General features: G+C 38.0%; 1 protein-coding gene across 1 annotated transcript; it reads right to left on the bottom strand.

Moving 5' to 3' along the window:
* Positions 1 to 6,543: 6,543 nt before the first annotated feature.
* Positions 6,544 to 8,381, bottom strand: LOC133029420 (uncharacterized). Its single transcript, XM_061101896.1, has 2 exons — positions 7,427 to 8,381; positions 6,544 to 7,316 (listed from the first exon to the last, which is right to left on the bottom strand). Exons 1-2 carry the CDS (start codon positions 8,141 to 8,143, stop codon positions 6,948 to 6,950), a joined length of 1,086 nt encoding a protein of 361 aa, XP_060957879.1. The 5' UTR covers positions 8,144 to 8,381; the 3' UTR covers positions 6,544 to 6,947.
* Positions 8,382 to 22,816: the final 14,435 nt, after the last annotated feature.

Raw genomic sequence — 22,816 nt, 5'->3', positions numbered from 1 at the left:
AAATTTAAAAAAAAGTTGAAATAAAAAATTTTGAAATTAAATTAAAATTAAACCTACAATTTTTGAAAAATTAGGTTTCAACCAACCTAAATATCATTTTAAAATTTGCTAACTACTTTTAAAATTTAAATGTTATTTTATAAATAAAAATTAAATAAAAAATTAAAAAAGATAAATGAATATCTTTTTCAGATTTTAAATGTAATTTAAATAAATAAAATAACAAAATTTAAAAGTTAGCAAAATATCTTACATCTTTTTTAAAATTACATGATTATAGTTATCTTATTTTAAATTTAAATAAGCTCAAATTATTTAAAAAAAATTAATTTAAAATATTTAAAATCTGACTTTAAATTTAAAAATAAGATAAGATATAATTAAATTTAAAAATAAGATAGATTATTAAGCAAAAAAGATAAATACTAACTATTTTCAAATTCAAATTACACTAATATCTTGAATTAAATTTAAAAAATATTAAACTAATTCATAATGATAATTAGAATTGAATTAGGAATAGTAATAGTATAAATACAGAACTACACAAAAAATTGGAAGTTAATTCCATGAAAAAGCATGAAAAAACGAAGAAAAACGAAAAAAAATGCGAGCTGTACGGACGGGATGATGTGCATACCCGTCCGCGCGCGCAAGGGTGTGATCTGGGCGAGTTTGTGCGGCGGAATCATGTCGTGCATGATTTCCGCGCGCGCATGCAAGTTTCAGCACAACTCCGATTTTTTCGAATCTTCAAAAAATCATAACTAATTCAAATTAAATCGAAATTGAGTTCTGTAAAAAAGTAACTTGCTTAATTTTTTGGGAAAAAAACAGGAATATTCTAAAAAGGGAAAAATATTACAACAATACTGTGGGCCGGCCCAATGAACATTCGTACAGCCTAAAATGAAAATATTACAAAAATACCACTTGCCCTTACCTTCAGCCGCACGTCACAAACGGAGAGGATGAATGAACCTCCATCGATGCAGTCGGCTACGCAACCAGAATGAAACCAGATCGAACGTAAAACAACTGTAAATACCGTCGAATTTCAATAGGAAACGAACAAATCCAACGAGCTAAACAGAAATTTAAAAAAAAAAGACCAGGAAAACCGTGGAGAAACTGAAATTCAACATTTGATTTCGGTTTTTATAGTGCAATATCACTCAAACGAGCGTCGAAAATTCAGATTGAAGCAATGTAAATCTGTATTTAAGAGATCTGGAGGTCCCCCTCAAATCCAAAAAAAAGGGTATGAACTGAATTTTTTTTCAACAATGATACACGTCATTTTTAGTTGCATTCTAGTTGATTCACTGGTGTACAACAGGAAATTCATATGGTAAAAACAATAAACAAGAACTGATTCTGATTAAGGAACCACGGGATACTAATAAGGTATTTTAATTTTTTTGCGTTGGCTTATAGTTGCATTATTATTTTAAAATGGTTTAGTAATCATGAAGAAGGGTCAAATGACAAGTACAAAGAGCTAGCATATATACAAGGTAAGATTTATGTTAATGGTAGCAAATTAGTTTTATAATAGTTGTAAATCGATCTGATTCGAATAAACATGATGAAAAATGACAATGAGTAAGAACTACGTAATTTTGGGGATAGAATTGTGGTTTTTAAGTTGGTTTACAGTTGCATAATCATTTAATAATAGTTTCGTTACGTTTTTTTGCAGGAATTTACTTTGGAAAAGATAGAGGACAGAACAGTTTGAGAAATGGTTAGTTTCGCAAAATTAAAATGAAGTTTCTTAATAGTTTTATTCTCGTTTCTTTGTAGTTTATTAACAACAAAAAAATTGCAAAATCAGGAATTAGGACAGGAAATACAATGCTTGAACAAAGGGACAGAGATAGAAGTAAGTTTGTAATCTATTTCATAACAGAATCAAACCAGTTTTAAAATTCGTTGCCTCGGACTAATAACCATTGCAAAAACACAGGAAAGGAAAGACATTCCATTCCTAGTCTTCTACTATGGACAATTCGATGATCGAAGGAATTATGAAAATTATGAAGCCAGTGGACATTACATTTCAGCCAATTGTAACTATGAAGATTTGCAACAGAAACTCAAAGATGTCCTGGAGTGCAACCAAGAAAACACTGTTTTGCAACTGAAATATCAAGTGAAGGAAGGATACCAACCAATGAGGATAAAGGATGATCAAAGCCTGCATTTCTATATACAACTCAAACTGAAAGACCCCGACTTCACAACATACCCAATGTGTGTGAATCTCATCAACAACCCAACAACAACCATCGATGCATCATTCTTGGGAAATGACAATTCATTAATTACACATACAAGCGCCTTCCAACCAATCGAATACAATGCAGCAACAACAGAAGACTCAACAAATCAACAACATATAATTGAAGCTACAGTACCGGAATTTGGGGGAGAAAGTTTTGACTTCATGGACTATGCAAAACTTGTGGCAGAGGAGATGGTTGAGCAACTGGAAAACAACTAGAAAAAAGGAACCAGAAATCACAGATTATGACGAACTACTAATCACAGATCCGCATCATCCTGAAATAGAAGAAGCACAAATATACAAAGACAAAGAAACACTGTAGAGTGTGCTTGGTTTCTATGCAATTAGGAACAACTTCCAATTCAGAGTTAAAAAATCATGTGCAAGAACATACAAGATTTGTTGTTTGGATCCAAAATGCAAGTGGGCACTAACAGCATCCAGAAACGGGCCAACAAAGTCATTCATCATTCGAAAGTACGACAGAAAGGTGATACACACTTGTGATCTAAACATCAGATTTGCCGACAAGAGACAAGCTACAACGAAATTGATTGGAAACTACATCAAGCCACGGTTCACCAACATAAAAACAACTCAAACGCCACAAGACATCAGAGGAGAAATGAAACACAAGTATGGGGTGAGAATGAACTACATGAAAGCATGGAGAAGCAAAGAGCACGCGCAAGAAGAATTACGAGGAAAAGCCAACGAATCATACAGGTTGCTGCCTGGTTTTTTGCACATGTTGCAAAAAACTAATCCCGGAACAATAGTGCACATGGAAACAGAGGATGACAACAGCTTCAAGTACTTGTTTGTCGCACTGGATGCATCAATAAAAGGATGGAAGAAATGCAAACCTATACTAGTTGTTGACGGAACTTTCCTTAAATCAACATATGGAGGTATATTGCTCTCTGCTTGTACACAAGATGCAAATGGGCACATTTTTCCACTACCTTTTTCTGTTGTGAATTCAGAAAACAACCACTCATGGCAATGGTTTTTAACAAAAGTGAGAGAAACATATGGGATTAGAGAGGAACAGTGCTTGATCTCAGATAGACATGAGAGCATAAGTAAGGCAGCTTGTCAAGTATTTCCAGAAATCACACATTGCTATTGTGTATACCACCTGTTAAGCAACCTAAAAGCAACCTTCAAGAAGAATGCAAGCAAGCTGGATAAACCATTCTTCGCTGCAGCCAGAGCATACACAGAGAGGAAATTTGAATACCATATGAGCGAGTTGGACAGCTTGGACATCCGTGTAAGACCATATTTACAACAAGTTGGATACCACAAATGGTCAAGATACCACTGCAAAAACAACAGGTATTCAACTATGACTTCAAACATTGCTGAATCTCTAAATGCAGCAAACTTGGCAGCTAGAGAGCTACCAATCACAACAATGGACATACACAAACAGGAAAAAAGCACAGAAAACAACAACATTTTTAACACCTACAGCAGAGAAGAAATTAGTCGACAACTCTGTGGACTCATTGACAGAAAATGTAATGAAATGTTTAATATTTTAGTTGCATTATAGTTTCTTAATAGTTTGTTTGTCGTTGTTATACATATTAACAGTTTTACACTTAATCCGCAGGTAAAACCAATAAACGAGACCATGTTCGAAGTCGTTGAACTAACCAGATCATGGGTCATCAACCTCAAGGAGAAAACATGCAGTTGCAACAGATTCCAACTTGATGAGTTACCGTGTGCTCATGCGCTTGCTGTTATAAAAGAGATGAACTTGAATGTTTACAACTACTGTTCAGGTTATTACACCACGCGAACATGGCTTGAAACATACAGCGGCTCAACATATCCGGTACACAATCACACAACTTGGGATGTGCCACAAAGCATAAAAGATATCATTGTTCTGCCACCAAACCAAAAAATAAGATCTGGAAGACCAAGGAAACGAAGGTTTTTATCTGAATGGGATACAAAAAAACATAACAGGTGCAGCAAATGTGGACAACACGGACACAATCGAAAGACATGCAACAATCAAGCAATAAAATAGATACATATGAAATATTTGAATTGTTTAATTTTGTGTGCAAATTCAAACAGGTTGATCTGTGATGTTCTAAATACATGGGATTTCATTTTTATGAAATTTGAAACAGTTTTTTAATAGTTTCAAAATCGTTTTGTTACAGTTGTGACCCTTTGTAAATATTAAGTACCGGAATGACTTCTTCTTTACAGTTTTAAAGGCAGTCAGTCAAGAATTGATAAAACATAACTAAAATAAAGGGAAAAGGATTAATGGAATACGAAGAATAAAAATACATTCATAGCACAATTTAGAAAAAATAAAAACATTGTTTGTATTCAGTTGGTTAATAGTTTCTCCATAGTTGTGCGACCGTATATAAGAACTTGAACAATTAAAAAAAACAAACAACTTTGGGAAATACAAACCTATACAATAAAGATATTATAAGGAGTAAATGTCAAATATCCTAAAAGTTTTAAACCAGGTACATAGTATAAAATCAAATATAATACCTACATTCAACCAATAACACTAAAAATTGTCTGGTAATAGATTCAACAAATAACAGAAAAGAGTCACCAAATTAAAAGATCCTATTTCTTCAATTTAGATGCCTTAGAAGACTTGGTTTGCTTCTCATCCTCGCTGTCAATGCTTTCGTCAATTTTCCTTTGGTCGTACGAGAAGAAAAGTGAAGCAAGTCGGGTACGATAAACTTCGATGTCAAAGTCTGCAGGGACATCCTTTCCGTGGATAAAGAATTCAGCAAAGGCAGCAACATATGCCCCGCAATCACTATAAAAAACAGAAGAAAAAGTAAACAGTTTAGAAACTAAAAAACAACATAAAAGAAACTTAAAAGAAACACTCACTTCTTCTGCTGAGACGGAAGACCACTAAGCTCCACGATTCTGAAGGGAGCTGTAGGGTCAGAACCTGAGGCAGGAGCTTGTGCCCTATTCTTCCAGAACCCAAGTAAATCGAAAAACAAAGGCAGCAACACGGAATAAGCCTTCATCGCATTCCTAGCTGCGGCATTCTCTTCGCGGTCCTCAAAGAATTGTACAGAAACAACATCCCTTCGTTCAAGTCAAGACGCCCAAAAACCCCATGACTTTCCATTCTTAAATTGATGATGAATAACACATGATCGGCTTCATACCAAGGCTTGGAACAGGGAATGCGCATACCTCAGATGTAATGCGCTATTGGGTGGGCAGCGTGAATGTGTGACATCTTAGTCTTCATTGACTTGGCCTTGTTATATTTGTGGTACAAAGCTTGGATGGAATCATCAAAGAGACAATCAGTAGTTGCAAAATTCAACGTCACAGCGGAAGAATATTTACCTTTTTTCCGAAGGTAATAGAATATGGTGTTCATATGCTGAGAAAAAAAACAACACAGAAATACAAATGAAAAGGTTGAACAACTGTAAAAACACTGAAATGCAGTACCAAAACTTAAAAACATTTATAAAGCAACTGAAAACAAACTATCATAACTACAATATAAATTGGAAACTTTACCGAGTCGTTCATAAACATGTCGCATGTAGCCAAATGATAAAACCAAGTTTTATCCTCAACATAATCAACACCTAGCCTAAAACCCGGGGTAAATTTCTTTGCGCCATCTTCATAACAATTATAATGCCTACAACAACAAAAAAACAGCAAAAAAATAGCATTAAAACAGGAATAAAACTGAAAAATAAAACATAATACAAAAACAGATTTAATAAAAACAGTCACCTTGGATGTTTAAGCAATCCTTCACCAATCCAAGCGTCAAATTTTGCCTCAATCTCGGTAGATACGGGATCAGCAAACGCATCATTAAGAGCATAAAGGCCCTTCACATAAGTCACCATTTTGAAATCCCTATCATCCTCAGCTGATTGAGAACCTAAGGACATAAGCTCCATTGGAGTGCTCCCGACATCAGCAGACCCGAAATCAACAAAATGGAGATTTCAAGGCCGGAGCACGCTTCCTCTTATCCAACAGAGGTGTATCAAAGACAGTGTCCTCAGTTTCTTCATCAGTATGAAGGGCATCTGACTTTTGACCAACAACATCTGGATTGGGTGCGGGGACCTAAAAAAGAAAGAATGCATTAAAACAGTTGCAAAACAGACTAGAAATTATTGAGCAACCAAAAAAAAACCTAGTTTTCTTGAAAACAATTAAAAATAAACTTACATGGATTTTACCAAAGCCTCCAAGCCAGCCAACACAACTTGATCATCATCTATTTCAAGCTGGCTCAACCCATCAAAGAAATCGTCCCCCTTCAATCGAGACTCATCGCCCTTCGGCTTCTCAACATCCTTAACATTTTTATCACTCCCTCCAACAGCCTCAGATGGATTCACATCAGCAACGGGAACAGCAGTAACAACCTTCTCAGCATCATCAGCATCCCCACCAACTTTAACACACTCACCACCATCGTCGGAGTCGGAATCAATATTTTCTAGATCAGGCAATTGCTTCTCATCATCCTCGGCATCATCATCATCATCATCATCAGCATCATCATCAGAATCTTGAGTTACTAATTCATCCAATGACTTTCCCTTTATCAACCAACATAAATGAAACTTAAATAAAACAGTAAAGAAACTTAAAAAAAAATATGAAAAAACCTAAACAATAAAATATGAATAAATACCTCATCAGAAGGACGACGATGAATGGCATTAACCTTCTCCTGGATATCCTTAATTACAGTCATTACGGACTTGAAATTAAAATCAACAAAGCACCTCAATGAAATGAAATCCTCGGCCAATGATGATTGATTCGAAATCACCATCTCCAACTTAGATTTCATCCAATCAATATCTGTTGAATCAGACTTCTTTGAAGATGAGCCACCCTCAAAGGATTGCTTCGCTACACCACGGTCATCAATAGATTCATCGAGAAATAAACCGTCAAGTTGAAGCTGCTGCCTCTCTTCATCAGTAGGACGCATGTTTTTTATCTTCAACTTAACAACATAATCAAACATAATATGAAAAAAATTAAAACTATTGGAAAAACCAAAAATTACCAACATAAATAAAACTGAAAAGAAACTGTAAAGATACTGTAAATTACCTTGTCCAAAGGTAAATCAAAAATCTTGCCCTTCAAGTCTCGAAGAGTTGGATTTTTGGTGACGATGGTGTTGCTCCAGTTCAGAATCCTTGGTATAGAAGATGAAACTCTCTTACAGAAAGAGTTCACCATTGCAGGACAGCATTCATAAAACCAAACCGTGAAAACCCAAGGACATCCCAATGCCCTATACCAGCCATCATATTGGCCTCCCTTCTCTGCCTTCCTATTTTTCATAATGATCCCATGCTGGATCCTACCTTTGAATGAGTCAATTGTCAATTCAAATGATTCCCTACCCCAACAATACTCGTCCCACCGACCGCTATCCACTACATCTAGATCAAACCTAGACACTTCTTTGTCAGGAGTATTGCTAAGAAGAAAACACTGAATGAAATACAAAACAACCATTTTCAAACCAATATACTCATCCAAACCCCACCGAATACCCAAAAAAGCATCCTCGATGGCTTTGTGGTCAATAGTTTTTACACCACGGAAACATGTTTCTACCAATTGATTTGTTTCCTGTGAAAACAACAACTTGTTGCAATCACCGAAACAATCTAATCCAGATATCAGGTAAAATTCTTCGGCACTAAACCGTATGCAACGGCCAGCAACCTTAGCCCAAAACTCTTTAGGATTGGGCTGGAAAACTTCCCTTAGTAATAAACTATGTACGACTTGCGAATGAAAAACAAACTCAGGCATATCCAGAAAATGCCCAAACTGAGTTTGACGAAACAAAGAAAGCAAATTAACAGATAAAGTGTTCTTAATATTATCTATCACGGAATAAACACTAGTGCATACACACTTAGATCTGTAAAAATCAGAAGGACTAAATTTGTAGTCCCAAACCTACAACATAACGAAAATGGCCACAATAAATTATAAATCCTAAATAAAACAGTATGAAAACTGTAATACAACTATAAACAAACTACAAACAAACTACAAACAAACTATCAATAACGTACAACTACACAGAAAAAAACAGTAAAGACCTGGAATCGTTTTGAAACATAAAAAAAACAGTAAACAACTAACCCTAAAGGAAATCCAAAAATACAGTATGAAAAGAACAATAAAACTATATAAAAACAATAAACAAACTACAAAACAGATACAACTATAGAAAAATATAGAGCAAAGATTTGAAAATCGTTTTGAAACCCAAAATATAACAGCAAACAACTAAACCTAATGAAAATCGAAAACACATAAAAACATACCATTATCAAACTATTAAAAAACTTATAAGAAACTACAAACGACTGATTGAAAACACTAAAAACGAAAACAAAACACATAACCTGTAAGCACAAAAAAACACTGAAAATAAAGAAAACAAAACCAAATTAAAGAACAACACCCAGAGAAGAACCAAATGAAACGTTCAAAACCAACAATAAATAACTAAAAAATTTAAAAACATGAAACGAAATGTGCACATGAAACCCTAAAATTACACAAAGCAGAATGAACATAAAAATGCCAAAATCTGGGAAAAGTGTAAATGAAGGAAAAGGGGGAAACGATAATGAAACTGAAAACCAACCTGAGTTTGATCTTCAGCAGATGCAAGAGTTTTTTTCCCAGAAATTTCTGGAACCGTGTGCTCCTCCAAGTTGAGCTTCGTTTTCTTCGAAGAATGGGGTCTCCCACGCTTGGGCATTGAAGCTTCAAAATCAGAATCATAATCTTCAATGATCGGGCGTTTACCCATGGATTTGATGGCCAAAGATTTCTTGCCCATTTTTGATTTTTGTTTGAGAACTGGAGAAGGGGATGATGATGAACGAGTGATTGCCATCTTATAAATAAAATTGAAAAAAACTGAAACAGAAAGGGAAAAACAGTTGATAAATCGTGGGCTAAGAGGAAGTTGAAAATTCGTGGATGAACAAAAAAGAAGAGGGAAAAACGTGATCAATAATGGGTGGTTAATCTTATGAAGGGAGGTTACTTGTATTCAAATGAAGTTAGAAAACAGAAATGAAAAATCGAAAATGAAATGAAAAGAAAATGAAAAAAGAGAGGGAAGAGAGTAGGATTTGATTGATGATGGATGGGGAAAGCACACGTGTATGTGCATGGAATGATGACTAAGTGGTATTTGTGTAATAAAACCAACATTGTAAGTAAAAAAGTTTATATAGGCGTGTAGGAGTATTTTGGTAATAAATTGTGCAAAAGTGATTTTTCATGTAAAAATTTCTAATTTTTTCCATAATATCCAATAAAAATAATTCCAGAAACAGATATTCAATTATTTTTAACGAAAATTCCCAAACACCAATCAATCATCAAATAACACTCAATACAACATGATACCATCCAAAAACAAACAAACAATCGTTTTAAAGTCCAAATTTCTTGCAAGTAAATCAATTACCATGGCTCTGAGGCCAGTTGTTAGAATTTATTTTACCAGGATCTTAGATCTACTCACAAGTATGTTTATTAACACCCTAAATATGAACTTTGTAAAACGATGAAATAAACACGTATAAAGTTTAAGAAACCTGACATTGGGTGCAGCGGAATTAAATGACTCCTTCCGTTCAGATTTCTAACCCTTGTATCCTTTCTGTAGTAGAGTATTATCAAGATCTGAACCTGGATCTCTTTCTATGAATCCTTGATGTTGAAACTCCTTTGTTGATGATCTTTCTTCACGATCTTCCTCACTATGATTGAGGTATTGCTTGCTGTGTGTGGGCACTAGTCTAATCACTAAGGTAAGTTCGAAATATGAAGGAAGAAGAGAGAGAGAGGGTGGCGGCCAAGGAAGAGAGACAAGGCTCAGGTTTTTCTGATTCAGAAGTGTAATTTTCCTGAAGCCTTCACTATCTATTTATAGCATTCCACTAGGGTTAGGTTTGAATTATTTGGCATTAAAATAATAAAAATATCAGTTGAAAATGCCTACAAAAGTGGCCGGCCATGGCTTGGTGGATTTGGGCCTTGCTTTTTGTAATTTTGCAATTTTAACACTTTTGTATCTGATTTGCCAATTTTCTAATTCAACCATTTAAATGCCAATTCTAACTATTTAATAACTATAAATAATTATTAAATAATATTATCATTTATCATATTTATTAATTGAACCATACAAAGTATCATAATTAACAAATATGCCCCTATTAACTCTTTCTTTACAAATTAACCCTTACAAACAATATTATCTCAACTAGTGTGGGGACCATGGGTCTATATAACCGAGCTTCCAATAAGTAGATCAAGAATTTAGCACTAAAATTCACTAACTTATTAATTCTTCGTTGAATCCACGCATAGAACTTAGAATTGCACTCTCAGTATATTGAATGCTCTATATGTTCCACCATATAGAAGCATCATTAGTTATTCATTGTTATAATCCTAATGTGATCATTGATCCTCTATATGAATGATCTACACTGTAAAGGGATTTGATTACCGTAACACCCTACTATGTATTTTATCCTTAAAACATTTGACCCCGTATAAATGATATTTCAGCTTATGTGAAATGAGTACTCCACCATTTATGTTCGTTTAGTCAAGCTCGAAGGAGATCCTCCTTTGCTTACTATTCGCCAGATAGAAGCTATAGATTCCATGTTTATGCTAGCGCTCCCACTCAATTGCACTACCGTGTTCCCAAAATGTATGTATCACCCTGACCTAAAAGTAGGCTTAACTAACAAACCAAAGAACACGAATAGCCTTTCAAGATTGAGCCTAATCATAACAGGATTAAGAACATTTGATCTAGGATCAACTTGGCGATATTGACTTGAATAGATTTTACAGTAAGTTTAATTAAATCTAAGTCGAAGTTCAATATCGGTCTCTTCCGATGCATACTCCATGCATCCAACCTGAGCTTTACTTTAACCAATGTTCTGGAAAGAACATAGCATTTCTCCAAATGTAAGTAAACTCTTGTTGTAGATTATCATATCAGTAAAACCCTATGTCTGATAAATCTAGGAAACTTTATTCACATAGTCTGTAAAGCCCGCTTAGTTAATTTGGAAATTATCAGTTGAATGTGATTAATTATGAAATTATTTATAGCTATTTAAATAATTTATTACTGTTATTTATGTATTCAGTAGCTTGCCTATTTTGTAATTCCGGTGCCCGGTATTTTGGAACTCGGCGTTTGGCTCAGTAGAAACCACAACTTAGTATGCTAGTAGTTTGGGGACGGGTTGTAGACATTGGGAATGTCGGGAATGGCCGGGGATTTAGAATGTCCCAAAAATACCCCTTTAGTTTGATTTATGTGATTTTATGGTGGAGGGGCAAAATGGTCTTTTTGCCCCATTAGTATTTTGTCTTTTATGACTTTATGAAATGAAAAATAAATAATTATTTAAGTGTTTATTTGGCTGAAATGAATAAGTGTATGTGTTATATGTTATTTTCTCTTTTTATCAAAAAAATCATTAAGTAAAGAAAAGAAAGAAAAATTTCAAAGAAAGCCTTCAAAACCTCTCTTTTTCCTTCTCATTTTCGGCTGGGTTTTGGGATTCAAAGGCTGGGTTTTTCAAGCTTGATTCAACCTATATTTGTGAATCCTTGTTTGTGGTATGTAATCTCTAACTTTTCTCTTTAATTTGTTGGAAAAAAATGATGAAAATGAGGATGCATGCATGATTAATTGAGGTTGTTGCTGCTGTGTTTTATTGATGTTTCCTGTGGTTTAAAGCATGATTTTTTAATTGGTAATTAAGCTCTTGTGAAGTATGATTCCTAGGTTGAGCATGCTAGAGGTTTATTATGCAAAAGTTTGATTTTCAACATGAATTATTGTGAATCTGTTCTGTGATGTTGCTGTTGTTTTTAATTGTTTTTCAGAGGCTTAGTTAAGCTTGATCAAGTAGAATTAAGCTAGTGAAATGCATGATTAGGTGGTTTTGCTCAAGTTTGAGTTTAGAACTCAAAGCTTGAGCTCCAATGGCATTTTTCATGTTTGAGGTTTCTGGGTTGTTTTGATGCCTTGGATATGTTCTAGGGAAGGTATAGAACAGGTCTGGAAAGTTTGAGGTGATTTGGGGTTGAATTGTGCAAGATATGATTATTTGATGTTCTTGCTGCGAGGAACGGAATTCCGGTTGTGCATCCGGAATTCCGGATGGGTGTCCTGAATTTCCCAGAACCGGAATTCCGGTTGGGCAACCGGTCTACCGGTTGGGGAATTTTCAGAAACCCTAGTTTTCCTCGTTTTTATGTTTTAGGGGGTATTGCCATGCTTTTTATCGATAGGGAAACTTTTAGTTCCTAGTTTTAGTCCCCGGGAAGTGATTTAGCGTGTCACTTATAGCGTTGTGATTTTTATGGTTTAGGAGCCGTAATCCGCCGCTCGGCTTCGGTTCCGGTCAGGTTGACGGCACACTGAATTCGGAATCCGGGTAAGATTAGTATAACCGTATGCATATGTAGATTACATGTTTAGCGAGCATGTAGGAAGCCTATTAGATTACATTAGTTGTATGTTGGCTTCGAACCATCCAACCCTGTCACGTCGGTGACGAGTGGAGTATGACCAGCAGCCGGAGTATGACCGGTTTGACCGATCAGGCTGACACTTGGTTGGTGGTTCCGTGCTATTGACGTATCCCGTCGGTACAGGCTGGAGTATGACCAGCAGCCGGAGTATGACCGGTTCGACCGATCAGGAGGATATAGTAACACGTCGGTACAGGCTGGAGTATGACCAGCAGTCGGAGTATGACCGGTTCGACCGATCAGGTTGTTACGTGTCAATAGTACCGTCCCTATGAACGTTCAGAACTCAGTACCATGTTGGACATGGCAGTAGTGGCTCAGTACCATGTTGGACATGGCAGTAGCGGGACTCAGTACCATGTTGGACATGGCAGTAGCGGGACTCAGGATCGTGTTGGACACGGCAGTTAGTATCATGTATGAGTATTATTATGCTTTTCTTACTGAGTCTGTCGACTCACAGTTTATGTTCATGTGTAGGTAAAGGCAAGGCTATAGCTGATGGACCATGAGCGAGCTTATGAGATTGTACATGTCGGGGCGGTTAGGCTTGGAGCGTACGATCCTCGGGACAGCAAGGCTGAGATTTTTGTAACTGTCGTTAGACGACTTTTATTTTGATGTAATAGTTAAACAGTTAAACTTTTTGTAAATATTTTTATAATCGGGATCCCGAGTCTTTTGTAATATGTTTTACAAGTTTAATCAAAAAGCAAAATTTTAATTAAATCACGTTTTTCCATAAACCTCGTTGATTAGCAACGAGCTGCACAGTACGTTTAAAAATCACGTAATACGCCTAAGGTAGTTAGGGTGTTACAATTTGGTATCAGAGCCGCCAGGTTGTCTTCCGAAGATCGTCACGACATGTACAATCATCATCAGCAGTTAGCTCGGTTCACGGTTCAGTAAGCCTTTATTGCTTTAGTAGTTTATTTTATTCAGTTATGAAAAAAAAGAAAAGCCTGTTAGGAAACATGTTAGTAGCCTGATAGTAGAATAGGCGCATGTTTCGTTTTTAATTTCCAAATTAAGCGGCATTAGTAAGCTCTCGATGATCGTGACCTGAAGTGCCAACTCAGGATTTTGAGGCGGTTCAGACTAGATGGACGCCAGGTGAAATATTAGGAGTCAGGGCATCTCGGTCGGGTCAGATCAAGGTCGAGGAGCTCAGTTCCCCTCAAGTGTTTTGGGCCGAGGTAGAGGTCCCAGGGGCAGGGTTCGCGGTTGGAGTGATGTTAACTCGCCGCAGGCTGCCCAAGTCAATCAGGAAGCCCAGAATTGGGAAGTTACGGTTTGCGGAAATGCAAACCCGGATAGAAGAGCAAGATCTCGAGATTCAGAGGTTGAGACAGCAGGGTGCTCTTGCAGTTCCAGTGCCCGTAGTTCCAGTGGCACCTGCCCCTGCTGCCCAGGCCGAGATAGTGGTGGCGGCCAATAGATCGGAACCTTTGTACGAACGGTTCCGGAAGCAGGCAACTCCGGTTTTCCTGGGAGGTCCGGATGTAGTGAAGCCGAGCAATGGCTGACGGTGATCACCAAGATTCTGAATTTTATGGGTGTCACCGGGAACGACAGAGTGGTGAGTGCCACTTTTCAGTTTTAAGAAGACGCTCTGGTCTGGTGGGACATGGTGTCTCAGATCCATGACGTCATCTCTATGACCTGGGAAAGGTTTTAGGAACTCTTCAGCGTTAAATGTTATAACGAGGCGGTCAGAAGCGCCAAGAGGAAAGAGTTCGCCCACCTGACCCAGCGAGAGAATATGAGCATGACGGAATATATTACTCGATTCAGCCGGTTGGCGAGGTTAGCCTCGGGATTTGCGCCAACCGATTTCAGTAAGAAAGAAAACATCTCGATGGACTTAATGTGAAGATCAAGTATGACCTTATGATCACTACCGACGATAAGACCATCTAAGCTGAGATGGCGAAGAAAGCATGGTGAGCTGAGGGCGCAGCTAGATGTATGTGGAATCAGTTAGGACTCCGGAATGTGGCGGGGCTCCTACCCCTTCTGCGTCAGGTTTCAGCAGGGGAGGTAGTGGTTCGGCCATGGACTGGAGGAGGAATCATCCACGGCATCTGGTGGCTCGAGGCAGAACAAGAGGTTCCGAGGGAACCAGAATCAAGACGATCGTCAGGGTAGTGTTAAGACCCGTTATTCCTACTGGAGTGTCTTATTAGTAAGAGGCATTCTCCGGGTGAGTGCTTGGGTCAAGGTTGTTTTGTGTGGCTGCTAGAATCTCTAGTAAATTGGATAGACCGGGTGACAGATATGAATCAGGGTTTGGAACCCTGTTACCTGGCGGAGAATTGGTTATCTCCAATAGGTGGATTAGGTCTATGCCGATCAGGATAGATGGTAGAGAGTTAAGCGCTGATCTGATAGAGATGAGCTTAGTCGAATTTGATATTATTTTAGGAATGGATTTCCTATCTAAATATTCGGCGAGCATTGACTGTAAGAGGAAGATGGTGGTCTTCCAACCGGAAAGTGAAGAACCGTTTGTATTTGTGGGTTCGGTTCAGGGATCTCGGATCCCGGTGATCTCGGCTATGTCAGCGAGAGAATTATTGCACGGCGGGTGCTTAGGGTTTCTGGCCGTGGTGGTGGACACCACTCGGCCAGACACCATTCGGCCAGAGGACATCAGAGTGGTTCGGGAATTTTTGGACGTTTTTCCCGAAGAACTTCCAGGGTTACCACCTCAGCGGGAGATTGATTTCGTGATTGATTTGGCACCAGGGGTGGAACCGGTTTCCAAAGCCCCGTATAGGATGGCTCCAGCTAAACTTAAGGAATTAAAGATTCAGCTCCAAGGGTTGCTTGACATAGGGTTCATTCGGCCCAGTGTGTCACCCTGGGGAGCCCCGGTTTTGTTCGTCAAGAAGAAGGACGGATCTATGAGGATGTGCATGGACTACAGAGAGTTGAACAAGCTGACGGTGAAGAATAAATATCCATTACCTAGGATCGATGACTTGTTCGATCAGCTTCAGGGGAAGACGGTCTTTTCAAAGATTGATCTCCGTTCGGGTTATCATCAGTTGGGAATCCGAGAGGAGGACATTCCAAAGACGGCTTTCCGCACTAGGTATGGACATTACGAGTTTCTGGTTATGCCATTCGGACTAACCAATGCTCCTGCAGCATTCATGGACCTGATGAATAGAGTATTCAAGGATTTCCTCGATATCAGTGTGATTGTGTTTATCGACGACATCCTCGTGTACTCTCAATCAGAAGAGGAGCATGAGTTACATCTTCAAATGGTACTGCAACGACTTCGAGAACATAAGCTTTACACCAAGTTCAAGAAATGTGAGTTCTGGTTGACTCAGGTGTCCTTCCTAGGGCACATTGTGAGTAAAGATGGGATCAAGGTGGATCCCGAGAAGATTGAATCCGTCAGGGATTGGCCGAGACCGAAGATAGTGACAGAGATCAGAAGCTTCTTGGGATTAACTGGGTACTACCGTAGGTTCGTGGAGGGGTTCTCCAAAATTTCAATGCCCCTAACCGAGCTTACAAAGAAAAATCAGAGATTTATTTGGTCAGATAAGTGCGAAGCTAGCTTTCAGGAGCTAAAGCAGAGGTTGATTACTGCTCCGGTGCTAGCTTTGCCTTCGGACAAGGAGAAGTTCGTAGTCTACTGTGACGCATCCAAACAGGGTTTGGGGTGTGTATTGATGCAAGCCGATCGGGTCATCGCTTATGCCTCCCGTCAGTTAAAGGATTATGAACAGCGATACCCGACTCATGATCTAGAATTGGCCGCAGTGGTTTTTACACTGAAGATATGGCGACATTACCTTTATGGGGAGAAGTGTGAGATCTATACCGACCATAAAAGTCTCAAGTATTTCTTTACTCAGAAAGATTTGAACATGAGACAAAGGCGTTGGTTGGAATTAATGAAGGATTACGATTGCGAGATCCTCTATCATCCCGGAAAAGCCAATGTAGTGGCCGATGCCCTGAGCAGAAAGGGTCCCGGGCAAGTAGCTAGTATGATTCAGATCTCGCCTCAGCTAGCAGAGGATATGGTTAGATCCAGCATTGAGTTTGTGGTAGGTCAGCTTCACAACTTAACGCTGCAATCTGATCTGTTGGAAAGAATAAAAGTCGCTCAGATGACAGATCCGGAGTTAGTGAAAATCCGAGATGAGGTATTGGCTGGTCAAGCCAAGGACTTTTCAGTGTCAGACAGTGGGATGCTTTTGTATAAAGCCAGGGTTTGTGTTCCGAACAGTGTGGAACTTAGAAATGAGATCTTTGAGGAGGCTCATTCTACCCCATATTCTCTGCATCCCGGCACCACTAAGATGTACCAAGATTAGAAACCGTACTTCTGGTGGAGCGGTATGAAGAAGAATTTGGTAGAATTCGTATCGAGATGCCTCACTTGTCAGCAGATTAAGGCTGAACATCAGAGACCAGCAGGGTTGTTGCAGCCTCTAACCCTACCAGAATGGAAATGGGAGGATATTACGATGGATTTTGTGGTCGGGTTACCTAGGACCACGGGTTTATTTGATTCCATTTGGGTAGTGGTGGATCGATTTACGAAATCTGCTCATTTTCTGCCGGTTAGAACAACATTTTCAGTGGATCAGTTGGCAGAGTTATATGTCAGAGAGATAGTGAGACTTCACGGGGTACCGAAGTCTATAGTTTCGGACAGGGATCCGAAGTTCACCTCCAAATTTTGGCAAAGTTTGCAATGGGCAATGGGTACAAAGCTGAAATTTAGTACAGCATTCCATCCTCAGACAGATGGTCAGTCCGAAATGACAATTCAGATATTGGAGAATATGTTGAGAGCCTGTGTTATGGACTTTAAAGGCTCATGGAATAAGTATCTACCGTTGATAGAGTTCTCTTACAACAACAGTTATCAGAGTACGATAGGGATGGCACCCTATGAATTGTTGTACGGTAGAAGATGTAGATCCCCTATCCACTGGGATGAGACAGGGGAGAGGAAATACCTAGGTCCAGAGTCAGTTCAGTGGACCAATGAGGCGATAGAAAAGATAAAAGCTAGAATGCTTGCCTCACAGAGCAGACAGAAGAGTTACGCAGATCCGAAACGCAGGAATGTTGAGTTCCAAGTAGGGGAACATGTGTTTTTATGGGTATCTCCGACGAAGGGGATTAAACGTTTCGGGAAAAGAGGCAAGTTATGCCCTAGATTTTCAGGACCTTTCGAGATTCTTGAGAAGATAGGTCAAGTGGCATATCGGTAAGCATTGCCTCCAGCCTTATCAGCAGTGCACAACGTATTCCATGTCTCAATGTTGAGAAAATACGTTTCAGACCCCTCTCATATACTCAGTTATGAGAGTCTTCAGCTTCAGCCAGTCATGACATATGAGGAACAACCAGTGTAGATCCTGGACAGAAAGGATAAAGTCCTTCGAAATAAGACCATAGCATTGGTCAAGGTACTCTGGAGAAACAGCATGGTGGAGGAAGCCACCTGGGAGCTAGAGTCAGATATGAGAGCTCGATATCCAGAGTTATTCAGATTAGATTTCGGGGACGAAATCCTGTTAAGGGGGGGATAGTTGTAAAGCCCCCTTAGTTAATTTGGAAATTATCAGTTGAATGTGATTAATTATGAAATTATTTATAGCTATTTAAATAATTTATTACTGTTATTTATGTATTCAGTAGCTTGCCTATTTTGTAATTCCGGTGCCCGGTATTTTGGAACTCGGCGTTTGGCTCAGTAGAAACCACAACTTAGTATGCTAGTAGTTTGGGGACGGGTTGTAGACATTGGGAATGTCGGGAATGGCCGGGGATTTAGAATGTCCCAAAAATACCCCTTTAGTTTGATTTATGTGATTTTATGGTGGAGGGGCAAAATGGTCTTTTTGCCCCATTAGTATTTTGTCTTTTATGACTTTATGAAATGAAAAATAAATAATTATTTAAGTGTTTATTTGGCTGAAATGAATAAGTGTATGTGTTATATGTTATTTTCTCTTTTTATCAAAAAAATCATTAAGTAAAGAAAAGAAAGAAAAATTTCAAAGAAAGCCTTCAAAACCTCTCTTTTTCCTTCTCATTTTCGGCTGGGTTTTGGGATCAAAGGCTGGGTTTTTCAAGCTTGATTCAACCTATATTTGTGAATCCTTGTTTGTGGTATGTAATCTCTAACTTTTCTCTTTAATTTGTTGGAAAAAAATGATGAAAATGAGGATGCATGCATGATTAATTGAGGTTGTTGCTGCTGTGTTTTATTGATGTTTCCTGTGGTTTAAAGCATGATTTTTTAATTGGTAATTAAGCTCTTGTGAAGTATGATTCCTAGGTTGAGCATGCTAGAGGTTTATTATGCAAAAGTTTGATTTTCAACATGAATTATTGTGAATCTGTTCTGTGATGTTGCTGTTGTTTTTAATTGTTTTTCAGAGGCTTAGTTAAGCTTGATCAAGTAGAATTAAGCTAGTGAAATGCATGATTAGGTGGTTTTGCTCAAGTTTGAGTTTAGAACTCAAAGCTTGAGCTCCAATGGCATTTTTCATGTTTGAGGTTTCTGGGTTGTTTTGATGCCTTGGATATGTTCTAGGGAAGGTATAGAACAGGTCTGGAAAGTTTGAGGTGATTTGGGGTTGAATTGTGCAAGATATGATTATTTGATGTTGCTGCCTGCGAGGAACCGGAATTCCGGTTGTGCATCCGGAATTCCGGATGGGTGTCCTGAATTTCCCAGAACCGGAATTCCGGTTGGGCAACCGGTCTACCGGTTGGGGAATTTTCAGAAACCCTAGTTTTCCTCGTTTTTATGTTTTAGGGGGTATTGCCATGCTTTTTATCGATAGGGAAACTTTTAGTTCCTAGTTTTAGTCCCCGGGAAGTGATTTAGCGTGTCACTTATAGCGTTGTGATTTTTATGGTTTAGGAGCCAGTAATCCGCCGCTCAGCTTCAGTTCCAGTCAGGTTGACCGGCACACCTGAATTCGGAATCCAGGTAAGATTAGTATAACAGTATGCATATGTAGATTACATGTTTAGCGAGCATGTAGGAAGCCTATTAGATTACATTAGTTGTATGTTGGCTTCGAACCATCCAACCCTGTCACGTCGTGCAGACAGCCGGGAGTATGACCAGCTAGCTTCTGAGTATGACCTGGGTTGACCGATCAGTCGACACTTGGTTGGTGGTTCCGTGCTATTGACGTATCCCGTCGGTACAGGCTGGAGTATGACCAGCAGCCGGAGTATGACCGGTTCGACCGATCAGGAGGATATAGTAACACGCTCGGTACAGGCCGGAGTATGACCAGCAGCCGGAGTATGACCGGTTCGACCGATCAGGTTGTTACGTGTCAATAGTACCGTCCCTATGAACGTTCAGAACTCAGTACCATGTTGGACATGGCAGTAGTGGCTCAGTACCATGTTGGACATGGCAGTAGCGGGACTCAGTACCATGTTGGACATGGCAGTAGCGGGACTCAGTATCGTGTTGGACACGGCAGTTAGTATCATGTATGAGTATTATTATGCTTTTCTTACTGAGTCTGTCGACTCACAGTTTATGTTCATGTGTAGGTAAAGGCAAGGCTATAGCTGATGGACCGTGAGCGAGCTTATGAGATTGTACATGTCGGGGCGGTTAGGCCTGGAGCGTACGATCCTCGGGACAGCAAGGCTGAGATTTTTGTAACTGTCGTTAGACGACTTTTATTTTGATGTAATAGTTAAACAGTTAAACTTTTTGTAAATATTTTTATAATCGGGATCCCGAGTCTTTTGTAATATGTTTTACAAGTTTAATCAAAAAGAAAAATTTTAATTAAATCACGTTTTTCCATAAACCTCGTTGATTAGCAACGAGCTGCACAGTACGTTTAAAAATCACGTAATACGCCTAAGGTAGTTAGGGTGTTACATAGTCATGTTTACTTTCCAATGTGATGACAACACAATAAACATGATCAAGTATGTGAAAAGGGTTTAAGATGAATTTATAAATCAAATAGACAAGCAATTGATAAAGTGAACCAAAACATACACAAATGAATGAAAAAATACTTCTGTTTCTTTATTAATGTTGAATAAAATAGATTACATTGAAATGGAGTTTTATTTAGGGCATAAAACCTAACACTGAAGTCTCTAGGTCTACCAGAGAAGGACTGAATGTTAAAGTTGTAAGAAAGGTACTTATTCACTCTAAGGAAAGTTCTATACAGCTGTGGCACAGTTCTAACCAGCCTTAACTGCTAGTGTTAATTTCCTGATTAACCAAAAGTAGTTGCCAAAGGTATAGAATCCAGTATCCCAAAAGAGTAGACATATAGAGAGGAATTTCACATTATCAATGATTTTGTGATTAAGGAAGAGTAATGGTGGAGAAAAGGTTGTGTTTAAATCAACTTTTCAGATCCTATTACGAGGAGTTTACTACTACTACACTTCATTTGTATATCAAGGTGTTGAGATTATTTGAAATGCACTTTTTGTTAGATATTAGTGCAACTGGGAGTTTGTTGGGTTTTATGCCCTAAAAAAACTCCATTTCAATGTAATCCATTTTATTCAACATCAATAAAGAAACAGAAGTATTTTTCATTCATTTGTATATGTTTTGGTTCACCTTATCAATTGCTTGTCTATTTGATTTATAAATTCATGTGAAACCCTTTTCACATACTTGATCCTGTTTATTGTGTTGTCAACATATTGGAAAGTAAACATGACTATGTGAATAAAGTTTCCTAGATTTATCAGACATATGGTTTTACTGATATGATAATCTACAACAAAGTTTACTTGCATTTGGAGAAATACCATGTTCTTTCCAGAGCATTGGTTAAAGTAAATTTCAGGTTGGATGCATGGAGTATCTATCGGAAAGGACCGATATTAAACTTTGACTTAGATTTATTAAACTTACCGTAATATCTATTCAAGTCAATATCGCCTAGTTGATCCTAGATCAAATGATCTTAATCCTGTTATGATTAGGCTCAATCTCAAAAGGCTATTCGTGTTCTTTGATTTGTTAGTTAAGCCTACTTTTGGGTCAGGGTGATACGTACATGTTGGGAACACGGTAGTGCAATTGAGTGGGAGCGCTAACATAAACATGGAATCTATAGCTTCTATCTAGCGATTAGTATGTAAAGGATGATCTCCTTCGAGCTTGACCAAACGAAAATAAATGGTGGAGTACTCATTTCACATAAGCTGAAATATCATTTATACGGGGTGAAGTGTTTTAAGGATAAAATACATTGTAGGGTGTAACGGTAATCTAATCCCTTTACAGTGTACATCATTCATATAGAGGATCATTGATCAAATTAGGATTATAACAAGGGATAACTAATGATGTGTCTATATGGTGGAACATATAGGACATTCTATATACTGAGAGTGGAATTCTAAGTTCTATGCGTGGATTCAACGAAGAATTAATAAGTCAGTGAATTTAGGTTATAAATTCTTGATCTGCTTATTGGAAGCTCAGTTATATAGACCCATGGTCCCCCCCACTAGTTGAGATAATATTGCTTGTAAGACTCATATAATTGGTTTTGATTAATCAATTATAATTCTCAAATTAGACTATGTCTATTTGTGAATTTTTCACTAAGTAAGGGCGACATTGTAAAGAAAGTGTTTTAGGGGAATATTTGTTAATTATGATACTTTGTATGGATCAATTAATAAATATGATAAATGACAATATTATTTAATAATTATTTATAGTTATTAAATAGATAGAATTGGCATTTAAATGGTTGAATTTGAAAATTGGCATTTTTGAGAAAATGAGATGCAGAAATGATAAAACTGCAAAATTGCAAAAAGTGAGGCCCAAATCCATATTGCCTAGGCCGGCCACTT

This window comes from Cannabis sativa, chromosome 1 (assembly GCF_029168945.1).
Source record: "Cannabis sativa cultivar Pink pepper isolate KNU-18-1 chromosome 1, ASM2916894v1, whole genome shotgun sequence".
Classification (NCBI taxonomy): domain Eukaryota; kingdom Viridiplantae; phylum Streptophyta; class Magnoliopsida; order Rosales; family Cannabaceae; genus Cannabis; species Cannabis sativa.
Note: the sequence above shows the minus strand (reverse complement) of the source record. Positions and strands in the feature narration are given on the sequence as shown.